Source organism: Haemaphysalis longicornis, unplaced genomic scaffold, assembly GCF_048455015.1.
Source record: "Haemaphysalis longicornis isolate Haplotype H1 unplaced genomic scaffold, Haemaphysalis longicornis Haplotype H1 scaffold_3, whole genome shotgun sequence".
Lineage (NCBI taxonomy): Eukaryota > Metazoa > Arthropoda > Arachnida > Ixodida > Ixodidae > Haemaphysalis > Haemaphysalis longicornis.
The window spans coordinates 110,391,358-110,410,558 of NW_027526335.1; the positions used below are offsets into that span (position 1 = coordinate 110,391,358).

The 19,201-nt window shown below is 43.8% G+C and overlaps 1 protein-coding gene and 1 pseudogene across 1 annotated transcript; one reads left to right on the forward strand and one right to left on the reverse strand.

Moving 5' to 3' along the window:
* Window positions 1-1,365: 1,365 nt before the first annotated feature.
* On the reverse strand, window positions 1,366-11,015 carry LOC144173385 (tissue alpha-L-fucosidase-like). The gene is made up of 3 exons (XM_077701838.1): window positions 10,588-11,015; window positions 6,417-6,704; window positions 1,366-2,309 (listed from the first exon to the last, which is right to left on the reverse strand). The coding sequence occupies exons 1-3, from the start codon at window positions 10,929-10,931 to the stop codon at window positions 1,571-1,573; spliced, it is 1,371 nt and encodes a 456-aa protein (XP_077557964.1). The 5' UTR covers window positions 10,932-11,015; the 3' UTR covers window positions 1,366-1,570.
* A 7,135-nt stretch (window positions 11,016-18,150) lies between these two features.
* Window positions 18,151-19,201, forward strand: part of LOC144175381 (uncharacterized) — a 30,451-nt pseudogene continuing 29,400 nt past the window's right edge.

Consider the following 19,201-nt stretch of genomic DNA (forward strand, 5'->3'; position numbering starts at 1 on the left):
AAATGTTAATTATGCAATAATAGTTAATTAGGTCACCGACATCAATAATTACCACTTCATCCTGTGTCCCACTGGGCTCACAACCTCACTGTAGAGGTGTTCTTCGTGTACATATAAGGCCCTGATTTTTACAACACTGTCGACTAAACTTTGATCACCCTATATGAACGGAAGCTGCTGTCCCAGAGCCCGCTTATTGGGTCAGCTCATAGTTGCAGGTGTTTTCGAGTTGCGGCAAAACCGTTGCGAAACTGTCGCCAGTTGTAACCATCGTCGTGTTTTGACTCCCGTCTTAAGGCGTATGCGACGGGTGGCTCTCTTTTGCCTGTCGGAGAATCTCTGCTTCCTTGGAGAGGAGCACTTCCTCGGATAGAGGTTATGTGATTTTGTTTCTGCAGCGGCAGGGTGAGTAGCCCTAACGTTCAAAGCAGTGTGGCTTGGATGATTTCCTTTCGTAGCGCATATTCGAATTCTTTTTATATAGATATATATGTGGTTGTACAGCTATATAAAAGCATTTCTCCAGCTGCACAGAGCTAACGTGATTTTAATGAACTTTGTGAATGTCTGTATATACCTGTAACAATTGTACATGACTGTTCTTTTTCCCGTGTTTGTAGTGTAAGATATTGTGTGTAGTGTCAGATAAACCCGCCGTGGTGTCTCAGTGGCTAAGGCGTTGCGCTGCTGAGCACGAGGTCGGGGGGTTCGATTCGCGGCCGCGGCGGTCGCTTTTCTGATGGAGGCGAAAGCAAAAACGCCCGTGTGTACGAGATTTCGGCGCACGTTAAAGATCCCCAGGTGGTCGAAATTAATCCGGAGCACTCCACTACGGCGCGCCTCATCGCCTGCGTTGCGTCGGCGCGTTAAACCCTATAATCAATCAATCAATCAATCAATCAATCAGTAGTATCAGATAAGCCTTTTCTTAGGACGCACAAACAGACAGCAGACCGAAATACTGACGGAGGAAAGTTTTCGCGTCCAAATAACCAAAGAAAGACTCTCGTCTTTAAAAATTGCCTGAAAGCGTAGTTTGCGGCACGCAATGTCTTTCAGTACCCGAAGGAAAACACGCACTTAGTTCTATGTAGGCTTAATTTTGGCATTTACACGCTATCAGATTCTTTCGTTCTTCAACACTGTTTACTGGTGCTTGTCTGTCCCAGTTCCTGCCAACTTCCCGTTCGTAAGACAGTGTAAGCAGAATAAGGGCTGGCTGCATACATGCGAATATTGTGTTAAGCTCCAGCTGGTTATTTGGCTAATAAAACTAGAAACGAATAGACGAAGCATGTGGTCGCGTTTGCTGAAAACAAAGAATTTATTTCGTGTACAACTATTACATAAAATTTTATTGTGCAACAGTTTTTGGCGGTTTTACTACACTCCATTAATGTTCAAAGAATACCGCCATGTATTCCATGTTAAGCACTCATTGGCGAAAAATCGCACCCTTCACCGAACAATCACATTAAGTCATACCAAATCAAATTAGTACGGCTGATGTACACAACAAAGAAAACGCACATTCGTTGCGGCGCAAAAGAAGTAATTCTTACACTTCATTTTAAAAGGCACCTTCAACTTTAAGCACCCAGGCCCACGGCGTGGGCAGCTCATCCGGGGTAAGTGAAGGTAAAGAAATTAGAGTGCCGGTTATAAGATCTCTACTACACTGCAATCGTTCGTTAGGTCGCCCAAGCAAAGTGACGTGTCCTTCAGACGACACTTTCAATGACTGGAGGTACAGCACCCGGTTCTTTGGCCACCTCAGCATAAACACGTAGACAATGTTTCCCTTAGCAGTGTACCTTACGTTTGGGTTAGAAGCGTCTTTGTGGTACTTCCAAGCTTTTGAGCCATACACGGCTTCACCGTTCACCTTAAGCCACGTGCCCAGCTGTTCTAGCCGTTCTTGGAACACCTGCGGGATGATACCGTCCTTGGTTGCACTCACGCCCAGGACTAGGTTGCCGTTTCGGCTGACGGTGGTCACAAGCTCTGTGATTATCTCAAAGACCGTGCGGTAGTCAGAAATTTTCGCTTCACGCCGGTATCCAAAAGAGTTCCTGTCTATTGAGAGTGGTTTTAACGCCTTGGAGCCCATCGGGACTTGTTGACATGTCGACTCGCAACTGATGAAATCCCCGTGCTGGAGGGCCACGTCCCCGCCCCATCGATCGTTGACGACTACGTCAGAGCGGACTGGGCTATCATTGTATAGCCAAGCCAGGAACGATGTGCTATTCCAATATGTGGAAGGTGCCTCTTCGTCCCCCTGGGACCAAATGATATCCGGATGGTACCTGCAAACAATATGGCAGGAATTGTTCAAGTGAACTCCTACTACACAGTTAGGCTGCGCTTTGGCGAGCGCCATTCTGCTTAACGGCATTGCTTTTTACTATCTTTCTGCACATGCAAATGTTCGTTCACCCTCACAAAAAAAATTTTGGAACCACTGTAATTATTGTTATTTACAAGTTGAGCAATGAAATATTACAAGAAAGTGCAGTTTACTAATACCTTCAAAATACTCCTCACCTGCCTCTTCAATAGGGTATCACCTTGTGGGAAATCTTTACAAACAATACAACAGGAGCGAAAACAACCAGCCCTCAAAATGTAACGAACTAAAATCTGCGAGTCATCTGGAAAGGTTGTCATTCATAATTTGACAAGATACACTGTAAGCGTAGGTTTTTTTGATGCAACAGAAAGCAACGAATACTGTTCGTGGCTGCCTGATGTTATAAAAGCATAAATATCCATAAAATATTTTGTACGAAATGCTGGAGATGCGTTATGGCGGGCAAGCACGGATCCAAAACAGCAGCCCAGCTCCATCAACGTGATTGTGGGCGTGGTGTCTGAGATTTTGTGCCAGCATTCATTGACCATTCCCGTGCGTTACTAGTGGCTATTTCATGTACACGGGTATTGTTTGATACGTAGTTCTGTACACAGCTTGCAGCAACAATTTTTTTGTACACAGGACCCTTCTGCTGGGAGGCGCTGATAAGAGGAACGTACCCCGGCATGCACGTCAGGCGATATCTCCTTTTTCTCAGCGCTCCGGCGATGGCATGGTGCTCCACAACTACACAGGCGTGCGTCCGCGCCGGATTCATAACTACCGAGCACGCAATCCGGGGCTGCAGTGATTTGCATTTAGGACCCCTAAACTGCTCCGAGCAGCTCACAGTTTTTGTTGTAGCATGGGAGTAACTCTACGTGGCAGTAATTCTGGCCTGCCAAAGAACTGCTCATACTCTCCTATACTGACCATTAAAAGAGAAGGAGAGTCAGCAGGTTACTGCCTGCCAGCGGTGTACGAAGCCAGTCAGCAAGCTAACACTACTCACAGGAGGGGGAGGCCTCTGGTACGAGGATGCTGGCCCAGCCTTAGGTCTACATGAACAAACGCGGGTCCACCTACAAGTAACCGATCGTAGACATTTCCTCGTAAAAACATTTTTATTCTTCTATTCATCCTGTCTGCTCTGCCGTGTTCATCAGCTCCCAAAATAGTTGTCTCGTAGCCAATCAATAATTTCAATTTAATGTGGTAAGCGAGGTAAACGACTGTGAGAAGCGAGGGGAAGAGAATTTCATCTGCTTAAAGACCAACTGCACTCGGCCAAGTTTACTTAGAACGTACAATAGACACCACCAAATCAACTGGGACATAAGTGATTGCACCGTGGAACGTCTTGTTAATCGGTCGGAAGCGTTTGAAAAAAATTGGCCGCGTATCTGCTCCTTTCGTTGCAAATGTCGTCAAAAGACGATAGTCTTTATCGACTTTTGCCAAGTAAATGCCTCCCTTCGCTTTACCGCTCACCTATCATGTTGTTCCTCTTGCGTCGCGCTCCTCCCAAGGTAAAGACGCCAAATGTTTGCTTAAATCATTTTAAATTTCCCGCGTTCCACTGCTCCAAACCGGGTGTCTCGATGCGAACGCTGCCGTACGGCGAAGACGCGCGTTAATCGAGGCACCCTACTCCAACGTTTATAGAACCGCGTTTCCCTACTCCACGTGCGTTGCAAGCAGAACGTGGAAACTATCTAGTGGAACCTTGCGTAACTGTTGCCGGTTGATTTCTTAAAATGGCGCCAGAAGCTATAGTGGCGCTGGCGACAGCAGGCGACGGTGGAGGGAATTCTTTTTCTGCAGTTGATGAAGTATTTAATTTCGCAAAAGTTAAGTATGTTTGAATTTTTATAAAGGAACACTGCAAATATCACTTCTGTATTGGTTTGTTGTCTCATATTTGCGTAATGTCTTGTTCTTCTTCAACAATGTTGACAAGCATGAACATTACACCGGACCAAGACAGGTAGATTTAGCTGTTACTATATAAGACTATTGCGCAGGCGTTGTTTTGCTTTGGCCTGGTGGCTGAATCGAGTCACAGACAGACAGACGGACAGACATACAGACACACAGACATACAGACAGACCAAAATTTCTGGGTTTAAGTAGCCCAAGAAAGACTATCGTCTTTAATAGCTCCGTAGAACACGACCCTGCGCGTGCCGGCGGATGGCGTAAACAGCCATGAAGCACGTGTGACCTCCTGGCCGGCTGGGCGCTTCGTCCTCCCGCCAGGCACACAGCCGGAGGGCCGGTCCAGCTTCGTTGTCAGCGTTCTCCCATTTACTAAGCAAGCACACGCAGAGCTCCAGCGCAGGGTTGCTCCAGAGCTGCTGGCAGTCCGACCACTGCCCAGTCGGCCGCAATGCTACTTCAGCCTGACCATAATGGCAACGCTCTTCTCAATTTCGGTTACAAAATCGCTATTTTTTGTCGAGCGTTTGCGGCGTGCATGCGCGTATTTTATGTGTTATATTTTGCATCTTGCAGTCTTTTTAGGCTGACTATACAGAAAAGAGGTTTTTAAGGGGCCGAAAATTTGAGTGCAGTTGGCCCTGAGCTTTGTCGGATTGATGCAATTATCGCCCAAAAGGCCAATACCTAATTTTTCCCTTGGCTGAGGTGGCACTGATAAATCGCATCTCACTTGTAATGTTTGAACATGCTTTTGCAACTTTGACTTCAATTAGTTCGATAACATGAATAAATAATCGCTTTTGATGTAAACACATAAAAATACCTGTTTTAATGCGAGATTTTAGACGTTTACTGCAATAACTGAAACGGGGGTTCACTTGGCTGGTTAATGGAGCAGCACAGCGCAAATGACCAGATACAAAAGAAAGGGAGACAGGACGAGCGCTGACTCTCAACTAAAATTACTGATCTAGAATTGTATTTATACAAAAAGAAATCAGCACTCTGCACAGGTGCTAGCCAAAAAACATATAAGGAAACATTAAAATGTAAACACGAAAGAAAAGCAGATAAAATGTTGACACACAAAAGGCCTGAACTAACGGCAACTCTTCTTTTATCTTCCTTTCTTTCTTGTTTAAATTTTAATCTTTGCTTGTGCGTTTTTTGCCTTGCACATGCGCAGAATGTAATGACTTTTGTATAAATTTAATTCTTGATCAACAAATTTCAGTTGAGCGTCAGCGCTCGTCCTTTGTCACTGTCTTGATTGATTTGATTGATTGATTGTGGGGTTTAACGCGCCGACGCAACGCAGGCGATGAGGCGCGCCGCAGTGGAGGGCTCCGGATTAATTTTGACCACCTGGGGATCTTTATCGTGCGCCGAAATCTCGTACACACGGGCGTTTTTGCTTTTCGCCTCCATCAGAAAAGCGGCCGCCGCGGCCGGGAATCGAACCCGTGACCTCGTGCTCAGCAGCGCAACGCCTTAGCCACTGAGCCACCGCGGCGGGTTTTGTCACTGTCTTTGTCCTTTTTCAGTGTCACTGTGGTTCAGGCTGTGCTACACCATAAACCCGTACCAACTATCCCAAGTGGCCACTTTATTCTAGTTAATGTTACTGTGTTTTTGCGCAATTCAATTTACAAAACGTTTCGAAGTGCTCATTCATTTATACAGGAGTCTCAGGCGAAAATCCTCGCTTGCAATTTTCGCAATTCTCATTATTGCCTGTACCCACAGAACACCTTACGGTTGGAGCAAAGGCGCATTTCAACGACCTTATTTCAACAACTTTTTCTCAGCCAGCGGAACATCTTTGTATATCAATTCATGTAGTACTTATTTAGAGTATAGGTCACTTGAAGATAAGTCTGTTGCCTAGCCAGCAGCCGCGTGTTTACTTAAGAGAAAGCCTAACTAGCAGTCTCTGTTATACACCCGTCGTGTCGCTCGCAATGAACACTTCATGCTATTACCTTTTATTTCCTAAATTGCTGACGCGGTAGCTGTGGCGCGTTTGTCTCTATGTATTCCAAAAAGTTGAGGTTCCTTCTAAAAGTTAACTACAACGCTTTGCACGGTAGTTCAAGTAGTGACAAAACATTTCTCTTACCTCTCGACTAGCTCGACCAATTCCGGAGTGCACTTGGCTCGTGGAAATTCAGCGGTAGCCCACCCTGACGCTTTGTCAGCAATGTATAAGGGGTGAAACTTGTCCATCATGGAGTGCTCCACACCAAATCTCATTCCTCCCTTTCGCCGCAATGCATCCCGTAGTTCTCCAACGAGGTCTCGGTGGGGTCCCACGTCCATGGAATTCCAGTTCCAAGAGTAATGCGACGGCCACATAGCAAAACCGTCGACGTGCTTAGCCGTCAGAATAACGTATCGAGCTCCAGCCCTGCGAAAGGTTTCACGGGTAGTAACTCTCAAGTGCTTAATGCAGAAGACGTGTTTTCCGGCTCCTATGCTCTCAACAGGCGTTATGGAGGGTATATATGAGCCTTATATGTAGTTGACGTCTTCAGAGCTCCTGTAACATCACTTGCCACCGTCTTTTTGCCGCCTTCCTGTTTTACAACATTTACTATTCCCGAAAAGGGACAGACTAAAATGCTGTTCTAAGCAGCAACGGAATGTGGAGGCAGCGAATGACTTGGCTTTTTTCGACAAAAATGTGGTTCAAAAAAGCTCTGAACAACTCACCTTTCGAATTCATATTGCGGTATTACTCAGTGCCTGACATTATAAAGTTGTAAGTTGGCTATTTTAAAGTGTAATGAAGACGTTCTGTATTTTGCATAGCGGATAACTTGCTTCGGCAGGTTTATATTAACACTGCAATACTCTTACTTGCATTTTAAGTGACATTGTCATGCGGTGAAATAATTTCAACTTGTTCATCGTGGTGTTAAGAGCCTATTTTCAATCACGAGAACACTAAATACCTATGAAAAATGAAAAAAACCTTGAGAATGTACCTGTGAGCCTTGAGCACTGGCTTCGAGGGCGGCATTTGAAGTCTATGGTGCTACAATCAGTGAGCAGACAAACTTCCCTCCGGACGCTTTTCGCAAGTCATAGCAGACGATCCTGAAACTTAGAACTCAGGTTTCCGGTCTCTTTCTGTGTTTTGTCCTCGATTCTACTGGAGCTTCTAGTACAATGTCTGCCACAAAACAACGCAGCGAAGCGAAGGCGCCCCAAGAAAAAAGCTGATTTTGTCTTATTGATCGTGAAATTTTTAAATTCCGTGTGCAAGATGTTACTTTGAATGGTAACGTTTCAGCGAGACACTGTGCAGGAAAGTGGTTTATGCCGGCAAGCAATATAACGCAGCAACCATGACTCAACGACCGAAGTTTTATACTTACCCAGATTTCAAAAAAAGAAACCAAAGCAGCATTTGCCGAGGGTCTCACCACAAGCAAGCAGATGTTTTATTATCACTCGTAGCAGGGTTCCGATACACAAATGTTATTTATCTTAAGGGAAATAATGAAAAGCTTGAGGCAAAATTAGTACTACCTATTTATGTACTAAATACATAATCTAACAGCTTATGTATTGATAGGCATTGTATTCCCTGCTCGAAGACCGAATAAGAATTTAGCCGTTGAAGTTCACAATTTTCGTTCACGATGACTGGGCAAAAGAAGAAAAGCGATGTAACGTGCCATTTACAGGAGCACTCCTGTTACAATTACGTTGCGGAAGCAACGTGGAAAAGAAAGGAAAAAGGCAGTCTCTCACTGCCCAGCCGCCGCGCTGCTTGCGTTGCTGTGGTTTGACCCGTGGCAGCAAAACACTTGCCTTACTTTAAAGAGACGCTGCAACATTTTCTTCAACTTTTTGGAAACCCTAAATTCTTGCAGAACGTACTCAACAAACAGATCATATCAAGTACGTATATTAGGTGTTGCAGAGCACCTCAGCCAAGAATTACAACTGTATGCGGCTCAAATACTTAAAAACGTGCTCAAAAGATTTTTCGCCCTTTTCCAGTATTGGCGTTTCTGGGCCACTCCAGTTCCGTTATTACCGGTGTGCAGCGGCTTTTGACTGGTTTTCCTTTTGTCTCAGCTATGAACGCATTCGATAGCCCTTTTAAAAAGAAAGTCACAAAAGCAAAGCACAAACGGATGCCTTATCAGCTCTGACGAGCACATCACGCACTGCATCTTTGTGCTGGCGATAGATATAGCTTTCGCAGTGCATGCAGACGCAAAAGGAAACGCGAAAGCATTTATCGAAAGTGTTGCAGAGTCCTTTTAAGGTTATCATCCTTTGATTATCTACTTATTCGGTTTTCAGCGACATGCCAATATGGCTTTCTGGCTTCCTGCCATGAATGGGGTCGTCTGTGTAATAGTAGCAACCACTAGCTGCACTTTCACTACTCGCACTAATTCTCCCAAGCCAAAGAATACTTCACATGAAGTAGCAATAATTATAGAGGAAACCTTCCTGCGATTTTTCAGCACTTGTTTCCTTATAAGCGGGGGTGCGCTCAAGACGGCCTGGCAACGCTGAGTCCGGGAGCTCAGCCCACCGGCGAGATTATCGACTTAGAACATCTCAAGGAGGAGGAAGTTTGCGGTAAAAAAGCTTGCCGTCGGATGCCTCGAGGCGGCGATCGTCATTTCTCCCGTTAGAGTTCATCTAAAAGCTTCGCACTAGGAGAGTTATGTACAGGAACTCTAGCTCCCGTGTTTTCCGCGTCGGCCACTTAGAAGGCGCAGCAGCACCGTTAGCACGCGCAGCAGACTATCAAAGTTTTCGTATTCCTATGGTTCCACCAGTTTCTTACTTTTGAGAGTAACTTTGTGGTAAAGCCAACTTTATCTGTATTCCCAGCAGAAAAAGGCTGTAAACTGGTTTTACCTAACCTTTCCCCAAATAACTTAAATGGCAGCTACCTTTTAAACCAACTTTATTATTATGGAGAGTTTAATTTTTCGTCTCATAAATAGTTGCTTCCAAGGAAAGTTTCAAAACTTTGTAGAATAACCGCCTGCTGCCGTACACGGGCGTGTGCAGGGGAAGAAGCATTGCAGAAAACAGCCATATTTCTAGCTTTGGGAAAACTTTCTCAACACAACCTTTCAAAAATTTGACGCTAAGAGGAATCAATTATTGAAACAAATTTTATTTGGTTGTCATAAACTTGTCACTGTGAATTTCTTATATGTGAATAAAGGATTACGTACCGGTCTTCAAAATTTTGTGACCACTTTTTCGGGTTCTACATATATTTTCGTCGTAGACCTACACAGAGCGCAATGACTCATTTTAGGCAAGAATTTAGGCCTGGCTTTGCATTCGCCAAATATTTTCTCTTCGTAGGTTGTAGACAAGTTGTGCATTATCACGCGTTCCAGTGAAGTGGGCTTAAAAAATACGGAGATTATGAAGTATTTTTTTTTCGTTGTGCGAGGAAGTTGTTCATGCTTAAGCTTTCATTGGATTCTTGATTTTATTTCGTGAGCTACAAGTGGAGCGTCGGAGAAATTTCCTCCTCAATCTGCGTTGTTCTGTAATATAGCCAACCATTGAAATAAACTATTTTTTCCCCTGTACTCGATGTATTAAAGCAAGTCTGCACGTTGTCTACGCTTCCGTAAAGAAAGAGTTGCAGACTACTTGAACTCTAGCTATACCCCTGCAAATAATAGCCCACCAGTATTTACAGTACATTTTAAAGTTTAATAAATATTCGGATCAGTCCGTGTTTGAGATCAAGACATCCGCACTTTGGTGCTGTCTCTGCTATGCTTTGCTGCTTGTAGTGCAAGTCAAATGAATTGACAACTCTAAAAGAAAAAAAATGGTGTTATTTCCTCTGGAAAGTTAAGAAAAAGACAATTTAAACTTTTATTGTATCTCTAGGTGAAGAAAGAGAACGGGGTCCTTTGGGAATGTGAATCGGCGCCGACAATATATAGCTAATAATACGACATTCACCACCTGCAAAAATATGCCGAATCGTTCATAGTAAAAATGATAAAATTCCTAAGTTTTGAAGCGTTGAAACTATAAACGACCTGCGTAACTTCCGGAATATGCTTTCGATTTGTCGTTTACTGGTGGCCTTTACCTCACCACAAACGTTTTGGTCACTTTAACTGCACAAAATGAAGCAGCCCGGACCGGGATGTGTACGCATTTTGAAACAGTAGTTACACTAGTATGACAGGCGTTTCTTACGATGAATGTTCAATTGCCTCTCTTTCCAATTGTAACGTCACCGGAGCGCATAGAAATATAGTTCTGTATCACATTACCTTGAAAAAATGTCCGCCCACTGGTCGGCGTCGAAAAGTTCAGCCGTAAACGTAGGCGCGAAGTCTTGATAACTAAATCCGGGCTTGTAATGCTTCTTCATGAATTCGATCAATGCCCGCTCTTTCTTCAATTTCCAGTTTCCCCAAAAGTCGTCGGTAACATGGAGGCCCACACTGGGTACAGAGTAGAGGCCCCAGTGTACAATGATGCCAAATTTCGCTTCTGTAAACCATGCTGGAGTCTGTCGGGTGTCCAAAGAGTTCCAGTCTGGCGTGTAGCGAGCACAGGAACAAAGTGTTAAGAGAAACGTAATTATAAGAACATTATACAACGGGTAGCTCATCTTCTAAGGGCAATGCGTTCACTCGAAGAAATCTGGTTTTGTGCAGACTCCGAAGGAAAATGTTTATTCCCCCCCCCCCCCCTCTCTCTCTCTCTCTCTCTCTCTCTCTCTCTCTCTCTCTCTCTCTCTCTCTCTCTCTCTCTCTCTCTCTCTCTCTCTCTCTTCTTCTTCTTCTTCTTCTTCTTCTTTCTTTCTTTCTTGATAGTGATGAAGCGTTTTCCGCAAGAACCTCTTTCAACCTTCGAGATTCGTGCAGATTCGTTTTATTGTAGCCTCGGCCTGCACGGTCGACCTCCGGGTGACAGGGTTCAAAACTTGTCGCCCAAATCCGCCATTGTCTTCTGCTCTTGAAGGCTGCAAATAAGTACGCAGCAATAAGCTCAACCTTCACAATCTGACATCATGCACATTATCGGCATTATCAGAACTTCGGCATTATCATAACTTCGGCATTATCAGAAATACGGTGATCAATGGGAACTTCTGGGGTGTCAACGCTTTTATAGCTGAGCACAACAACTAAATAATTACCTCTTCTAAGAGTAGGGGTTTGTTCGTATCCAAAAGAATAGTCATTTCTGAAGAGATTAAGAGAAACAAAAACGGCAATTTATTCCTGCTACTTCCTTTGGGACCAAAATAGGCCGTGCAAGTTTTATGGACCGCGATTCCAAAGTCGGTTTCAAAGTTTTTGCTAAACGATTATGTTTCACACAATAGCCTCGCATAATTTAGAGAAGAGGGTTCGTCTCACTTTTACATCGGTCCCTTTCATAGCCGATATTTCCGCGTTCGCGAGTCCTACATTTCTTATATTTTCCTTTGTGCCAGAAATTTTGTTCTGACTGCGTCTTTGCTCGAATACAGCTGAATTGCGTCAGTATTCTATTTACGGTGCTGCTGCCAGTTGTTCTCAACAAGCTGGCGGTTTTTCTTTTCGGTATGATAACGTGCGCTTCGCCTTTTTGCCGAAATGATGTAACTGCGCAGAGTTGCAAGTGGTCATCCCTAAAATTTATGTCTAATCCATTCTTCGTGCCACTGAATTTCTCTTCTGTCACATGAACTATTGCGTGCAATTCATGATTGGTCTCTCCTGCTACAAGTATTTGCAAGGATCCGCTTTCTAAGGAGATATTTATTTATTTATTTATTTATTTATTTATTTATTTATTTATTTATTTATTTATTTATTTATTTATTTATTTATTTATACTGCAGCCCAATTGGGTTATCGCCGTAGTGGGTTGGCATATAGAATGCGAAACACTTTTATGCACAGAATAACACAGATAAAAACACGACACATTTAAACTCACTTATTCATAAAGTTTAGACATAATAGATAATAAGTGCAGCAAGACATTGAAATCATGCAAAACTGACATAACACAATCAGTTTAAATTCTGCAAAAAGTTTTCCAAAGACAATGACCTAATTTCACGTGGTAGTAGATTCCGTTTTTCAATTGTTCGCGGGAAGAAACTGTACCTAAATAAATTAGTTCGCGGATTAAAAGTAGCAAGGTTTAGTTTGTGGCTATTTCTAGTATATTTAAGTTTATCGGACGAAAAATAGCTGTTATGTAATGAGTAGCCAGGAGTATTCGTCAAAATATGTAAAAGTTTAAGACCTTCGCGTTCACGGCGCTCGGACAGTGGTTGTAATTTTAAGGTGGGATGACGGAGAAAAACTCCAATCAAAACGTAGGAATGCTTTCTAAGTAACTAAGGATTCGTTAAGGGTCCCCTTTCTAAGGAGGTTCCTGGCTTTTCGCTATACCGGCGCGTACAAGGTACCCCTCTCATGTAGTCGTGTGCATATTGGGCAGAGCGGGCATTGCCTGAACGAGCGTCTAAAACAAAAAGAGCATGCGTATTCCCTCGGAACTGGCACAGGAGGCAATTGGGCAACGCACTCCAAGACCTGCAAGTGCTCTCCGCGTTCGGAACACACGAAGGTGTTGAAGATGTTTCGTGGTACATGCACACGCGAAATTTACCGTGCGAGGGAGATAGCCCAGCGGGGTGAGGATTGCGCTAGCACCCCTTCCGTAGCTTTGTACAAGAAGGAACATTGGTACACAAACATGTAAATGGAGCGAGGATGGTAAGCAGATGCGCTTGCACTTGAGCATTAGTTTGTGTTTTTTTCACGCACGAGTGTGACGTCCTTATATTTTCTCCTTTATATTGCCGGAAGTACTGAAGAGTGCTTAGTTGATAATCAGGGACTGGGTCTCTCTGTGCTTTTACTGTCTTCGTTTAAGCGCTGTTCTCACCGTTTTATACTAATATGACTCTTTTAAGTCGAAGCGCAGCTACTGAAGCTCTTGGCACAGCTCTTTCCCCTTGCCCCCTTATATCGAAGGAGTGAAATCAAACAAATTAGTCTAATAATTACATTCACGGCAACACAGTGTGTGATGGGGTAACCCGGGCAAATGGCCAAGCCTCTGAGTCATAATAACAGAAAGAACTCCAGTGCCGCAGACAACTATTCAGGTCATGGGGCATGCCTAGACTTCTGTCCGAGAGAATATAAATTGATAATTCTGGGCTGGAATGGATCATAACAGCCCGCCGAATGATTCAGTCTTTACGTCACAACCACACTCTAGTAAGGGTGGTATTTTCAGTCCCGGTATTATATACCAGAATTTTCCAAACATCCCTTGTTCTAATATTTATTTTGGTGGCCTACTTTACTTTTCCGCACTTCAATGACTGGTTTCTGTTAGGTTTTGCTATGTTATATTACATTACGATCGTTTTGAAAGAGAGGAGTAGAGCCAGATGCGTAACTCAAAAAGAAACGCTATAAGACGTCGCTTTAACGCCGTGCTTCTATTCTCCTCGGAGCACATCTGTAGCTCTTGACACAGCATTTTCGAAAAGCATTTTTTCTTTGGCGAAATTATTACTTCGGAATTGAAAGCTTATATTACCCCAACTTAAAATAAAACTCCCGAAGCTTTATTGAAAAAGATAATTGGATTTCACGACTTTCACTTGTTACCCGCTTCAAAAAACACCTTTTCGCCAAAACATGTCACCAATATGGCTTAGTATAATTCAGTACGTCAAATTTATTGAGCTTATCTGCGGGTATTCACAAATGCTTTAACATTTCAAAATGACTTTTCTAATCATTTAACCTTTTGACTCAGCGAAGTAATTCATAATTGTTTCAAGGGTTCAGGCATCTGTGCCCGAACTACTGGGACTAGCATTTAGATTTAGGCAATGTAAGGATGACCTTGCGTACAGGTCGGATATCGCAAAATTTAGATTTTTGTCGAAATATAACCACTGGAGAACAAAAACTGTAGGCATGTTTCAGAAACTAGGGAGCATGTTTTATACCCAAATTTTAAGCCTAAATTTGTCAAAATAGCTTGTATGCGGGAATATTAATCGCAAAAACACCTACTAATTGAATAAAATATTTTTCTTTGTGCAACCACAAATTGAAGACCTCGCGTGATGCAGCAATAATTTATGGATGGCCGGCGCTGAGTGAGCTCGGGTCGCAGCCCGTTGAATGCAGCGTAGCATGGTAGAACCGTAAACGTTGCGAGGGCATTGTAATCCTTACACAAATCTGACTCCCTGAAGAGACGCGAAGTAATCTTTCATATTAAAACAAAGGCGGCTCAGTTGCTGCGGGGAATGGAACATTGTCCTGCAATAGCGATTTTTTGGGGGGTTTAAGTATTGGAGTGTACAGTGCGTATAAACCGCCAAAAACGTAGCACACACAGGACGCGCAGGGAAGAAACACTGTTCAGACTGTCAAACCCATCCACAACAAGTTTCACTTACCTCTAATTAGCACCAAAACGCTCAATCGGGCCCATCCGTTTGCCGACGCTGATGCTTGCAATGTGAGCACACTCTTTCCGCTAAAGCTGCAGTTTATAAAGGTGCTTATCTCCCCCTTTTCTGGTCCTCTGGCACGGCAGCCGTGTATTCCAAGCCATGCTATCGCTGTTGCAACCAGACAGGAAATCATCTGCGAATTGACACAGTGTTATCGGCACAGGTTCTCCATGCGAGGGGTTGAGGCAGGTAAGAAAGGAATTTAAAATCGCAATGCATGCATGTAGCGAAAAATTGCCCGAGCTGGCCCAATGTCACCTTGAACATAAAGTCTCCCTCGCATTCCTGTGGTGAAAACATAAAAAGGTAAGTGCGGGGTCACTCACCTCAATTATGTTGGCATTATTCTCGATTAGTCGCGACTAGGAAGATGTCGTGTAAAAACATTATGTCCCCTTGAAACTAAGTACTGTACTGAACCGTCATTAGCAGGCTTTGTGTTGACGCAGCCGACAGCCCAAAAGTTCAGTCCTATACGGTACAGGCTTGATTCTGGCTCAAAAGCAGTTAAATTTACATGAAACAGCACCACAGCGAAGACTATAAAATTCTCAAATCGGAACCAAGGCAGCACTAAGATTGCTCTAAATATTGTACACTTTAGCCGGCCATATACTATTGAATGGTGACATCGGTAATTTTTGCGTTTTCTTGTTGTGTATTCTGAAGACTTGTAGTTAAAATTGGTGTTTTTTTAGATGGCATGTATTATTTCTCGCTCGTTAATTCGACAGTACCCATTGTGCGGGTAGTGGGGTGAAATAAACAGGCAAGAAAGGATAATTAATGGATGCCTTACTGCAATGGATGAACTATTAAGTTTCTGGTGCCATGATCACAATACGTACCGCTTAACTGAAAGATAACGACAGAAAATTACCTTCTCATCGGTCTACTCCTGACTAAATGATTAAAGGGTTTAGCGCGTTTAAGTCACCCTTGGCTATTATGAGCGTCGTATTAGAGGGCTCCCGATAAATTTTGATTACATGGGAATCTTTAACGTGGGCCGAAATCTCGGCACTCAGGTATTTTCGCTTTTCGCTCCCAACTAAAAAGCAGCCACTGTGTCTAGGATTGAACCTGCGTTTTTGCTAAACGTAATGGGTGGAAAGTACACCCTTTTTGCGACCACTGATATCGCGTTCTTTAGGGCTGCACATAAACCGTAGTGACCAAAAAACAAAACAGGCAAGATTTCTACGCTGCCAAAAATCAATGTAGTGTGAAGCTTCTGCTCTTATTGGACTGAGACAGGAAACTCACGGGCGCTCACAACATTTCAAAACAAATATAGCTGATGCCTGCATGAGTATTTTTTGTGGTAAACGCTCAGAACTAATGTCACAAAAGATTAGGTTTCACCTTCTGAAAACACAGTGGATTTTTCATACTTAACTAATCATTCTCATTTGGTACTAACCGTACACCTGTGCCCGTAAAAAACCGACAAATCGTCTATTCCCCATTAGAAGCGTGACATCCTTTTGAGCAGCAACTTCCTGGTATTGTATAAAAGATATCGTGCCCATGTTACCTGTTGGAACACAGCACCTGGCAGGCACTCTGAGAAAGCTCAAGTGGGTAATATATAGCGGAGTCATTCTTTCGGCTCAATGATGGTTTGATCGCAGCCCGTTGAAGCTTCCGTCTTATTTTATCACGGGAGAAACCCGGAACTAACCAGAGAAAAAAGAGGCACTGAAAAAGGAAAAAAGAATGGTCGGGTAATTGAAAAAGCGCTCAAATTGCCTAGTCTGCTTTAGAGATAGGGACACGAAGACAAGAACAAGAAAATAACTGGAGAAGCACAGGCGTATCTGCATCTCTGTGGCTTTTCAACCTGAACGCTGGTGACATGCGTGTTGCTTATTCTCACTTAAGCCCATGTCTGCCGTATTTGTTTGAGCACAGTACTGTCATGTCTCCTTAATATAGACTCCGTTAATATGAACACCCCGCAATATGGACAAAATTTCCGGCGACTGGTCTCTCGCCATGGAATTCTGCCCCGTTAATACGGAAAGCCGCAGTTGGGACTATGGACGGCTATTTTGGGGACGAAGTGGCTGAATACAGACATTTTCGTCTGGTTATTATGAATAACTGGTGATTATATAACTGGTTATTATGAATAACTATTATGAAAATAATATATAACTGGTGACCCCCAGAGGCCCTCGAAAGTATCAGGAATACACTGTTGGCTACAGCATACAAAGCCGAAACATACAGTTATCTCGGAACGCTTTTTCTTCCAGTACCATCTGGGAACGCTGTTCCATTCAGTACCATCGAATTATATCGGGGGCATTCGAGATCAGCGAACAACACTCTAGGGTAGTGGCGACAGGGTGACACCCTTTTCCTATGAAACAAGATTGCCCTGTGCGGCATACTGCGGAAAAAACAAATCCTCAGGCTCAGGACAAGGTAAGAGGATGATAATAGTTCGTGTCGATATTCGATGCGTACAAAAGGCAAGGCTGGGCGCTTCTCTGGTCAGTTCCGCGGAGGCTATGGCTGGTGTTAAGCATAAGTGCACAGAGTTTTACTGTCAGTTGAAAAATGAAATATATGCCCCTTGAAAAGTGACACGTCTTCAGCATGTGGCCCTTAATGTTCGTGCTTTTGACCTTGACTCGTTATTATGCACAACTCACGTTATGCACGATTTCACTGGGGAATAGATGCATCCATATTAACGATACATGACTGTACCTCCTTAAGGAGGTCACTGGTTCTTTTGAGGTCAGTTGTTCAATGTCCCTTATCCAGCTTTCCTTTCTTTGTCAATTCTGTGTCGCTACTGACTCTGCGTTGACATCACGGGTAACCTATACCGTATTTACTCCGGTAATGATCGCATTTTTTCCCAAAAAATATGATGCAAATTTAGGGGTGTTCATAACGCCAGTTAAATGTTTCGCCAAAAACGTTTCAGCGCAGAAAAAGCAAGCAAGTCGCAGCTCATAACTTTTTGGATTAGTCTGATGGACATAATAAACGTAATAAATAGAAATATAATAAAAACTCCACGGACCCCCGCCAGCCGCATTGCATGATGACATAAGAACGCGGTGTCTTCATGAATTACGAAACGCGCGGGAACGAGTTTTCTGCGAGGTTAGAAAAAGTCGACCAATAGCTGCTGCTGCTGTCACAGTGCGGGACATCAAAACAAGACACGGCTGCTGACGCAGGAAGCTGAGCGCGCTTTTTTTCTTTGTCTTGTGAGTACATTATGTGCATTTAGTGAGAGTTACTTCCAACCCAGTAATGAACTCATGCTTGCCGATATCGCTAATATCGGCAAGTCTGCGGCAAAAACGTAGCCATGTCAGCCTTGAAAGAGGAGGAAACATACGTAAGCACGAACATCGTCAGCTAGATTTGGCACACATACGACATACGGCCACGGCAAGTCCAAGGTGCGATCATTGCGCGGGAAATAAAAAGAAGTCGTATTTTGACAACGACTTCAAAGGTGCGATAAAACGTGAGTGTGAGCACTATGCGTGTAAATACGGTAACAGCTCAAAAGATTTACACCTAAAGGCCCACCGCACTAATGTCCAAAATAGCAAAAGTTATTTTAAATGTATAGTACTTAGCACCAAATCGGATTAGACGTGACTGGTGTCCGCGAGAAGGGCATTGTCAATCTGTTTCGAAGCGCTTACGATGAACCCGTAGAAGTGGGCGCCCATCCTGCAGGCGGATCACACAAATAGCCCTGATGCAGGAGAGAAATTCTTGCTCGCCGTATGCTGGGGGCACACAAACAGGTTGCACGCACTGGTTCTGCTTATTCGGTGGCAGGTTTTTTAGTTGCTGGAAGGCTGTAGCGACAGTTAAACGGGGACGTTATGTTCGCACTCTTCTTTGTTTCCGTTTTAAAATCGCCGATTTTTGCTTATGGCTTGCGGTGCCCTTGGGCGTATGTCATCGCCATATTTTGTACCTTGCAGCCTTTTTAGGTGGGCAATACAGAAATAGGATTACCAAGAAGAAGATATTTTCACTTCAGAACGCCTTTAAGACTTCCTCAGTGTTTAAATGTGAAAGGGCTGCTGCAGGGGCCCCTGAAATAAACGGTTTAAGGTCTGTTACGGACACTCACATGAGCGCTGTAAGCATAATGAGAAACCGCGAAAGCCGAGCGGCCAAACGTAGGCGAGTAAAAGAAGCTAAAAGCAATGTGAAAGTAGCTAGAAGGAGCTAAAATGTAGACAGAAGCAGAAGGTAGCAAATTTTTTAAGGCGAAGCTTGTATTGACTGACACGTGTCGCCAGCGGCGTTGACGGTGCCGTACGCCACTACCTTCAGCATACCCCTTCTCTCCGTCCTCCTCCGCAGCTGGCGGCCGCTCCCACAAGTGGGGTGCT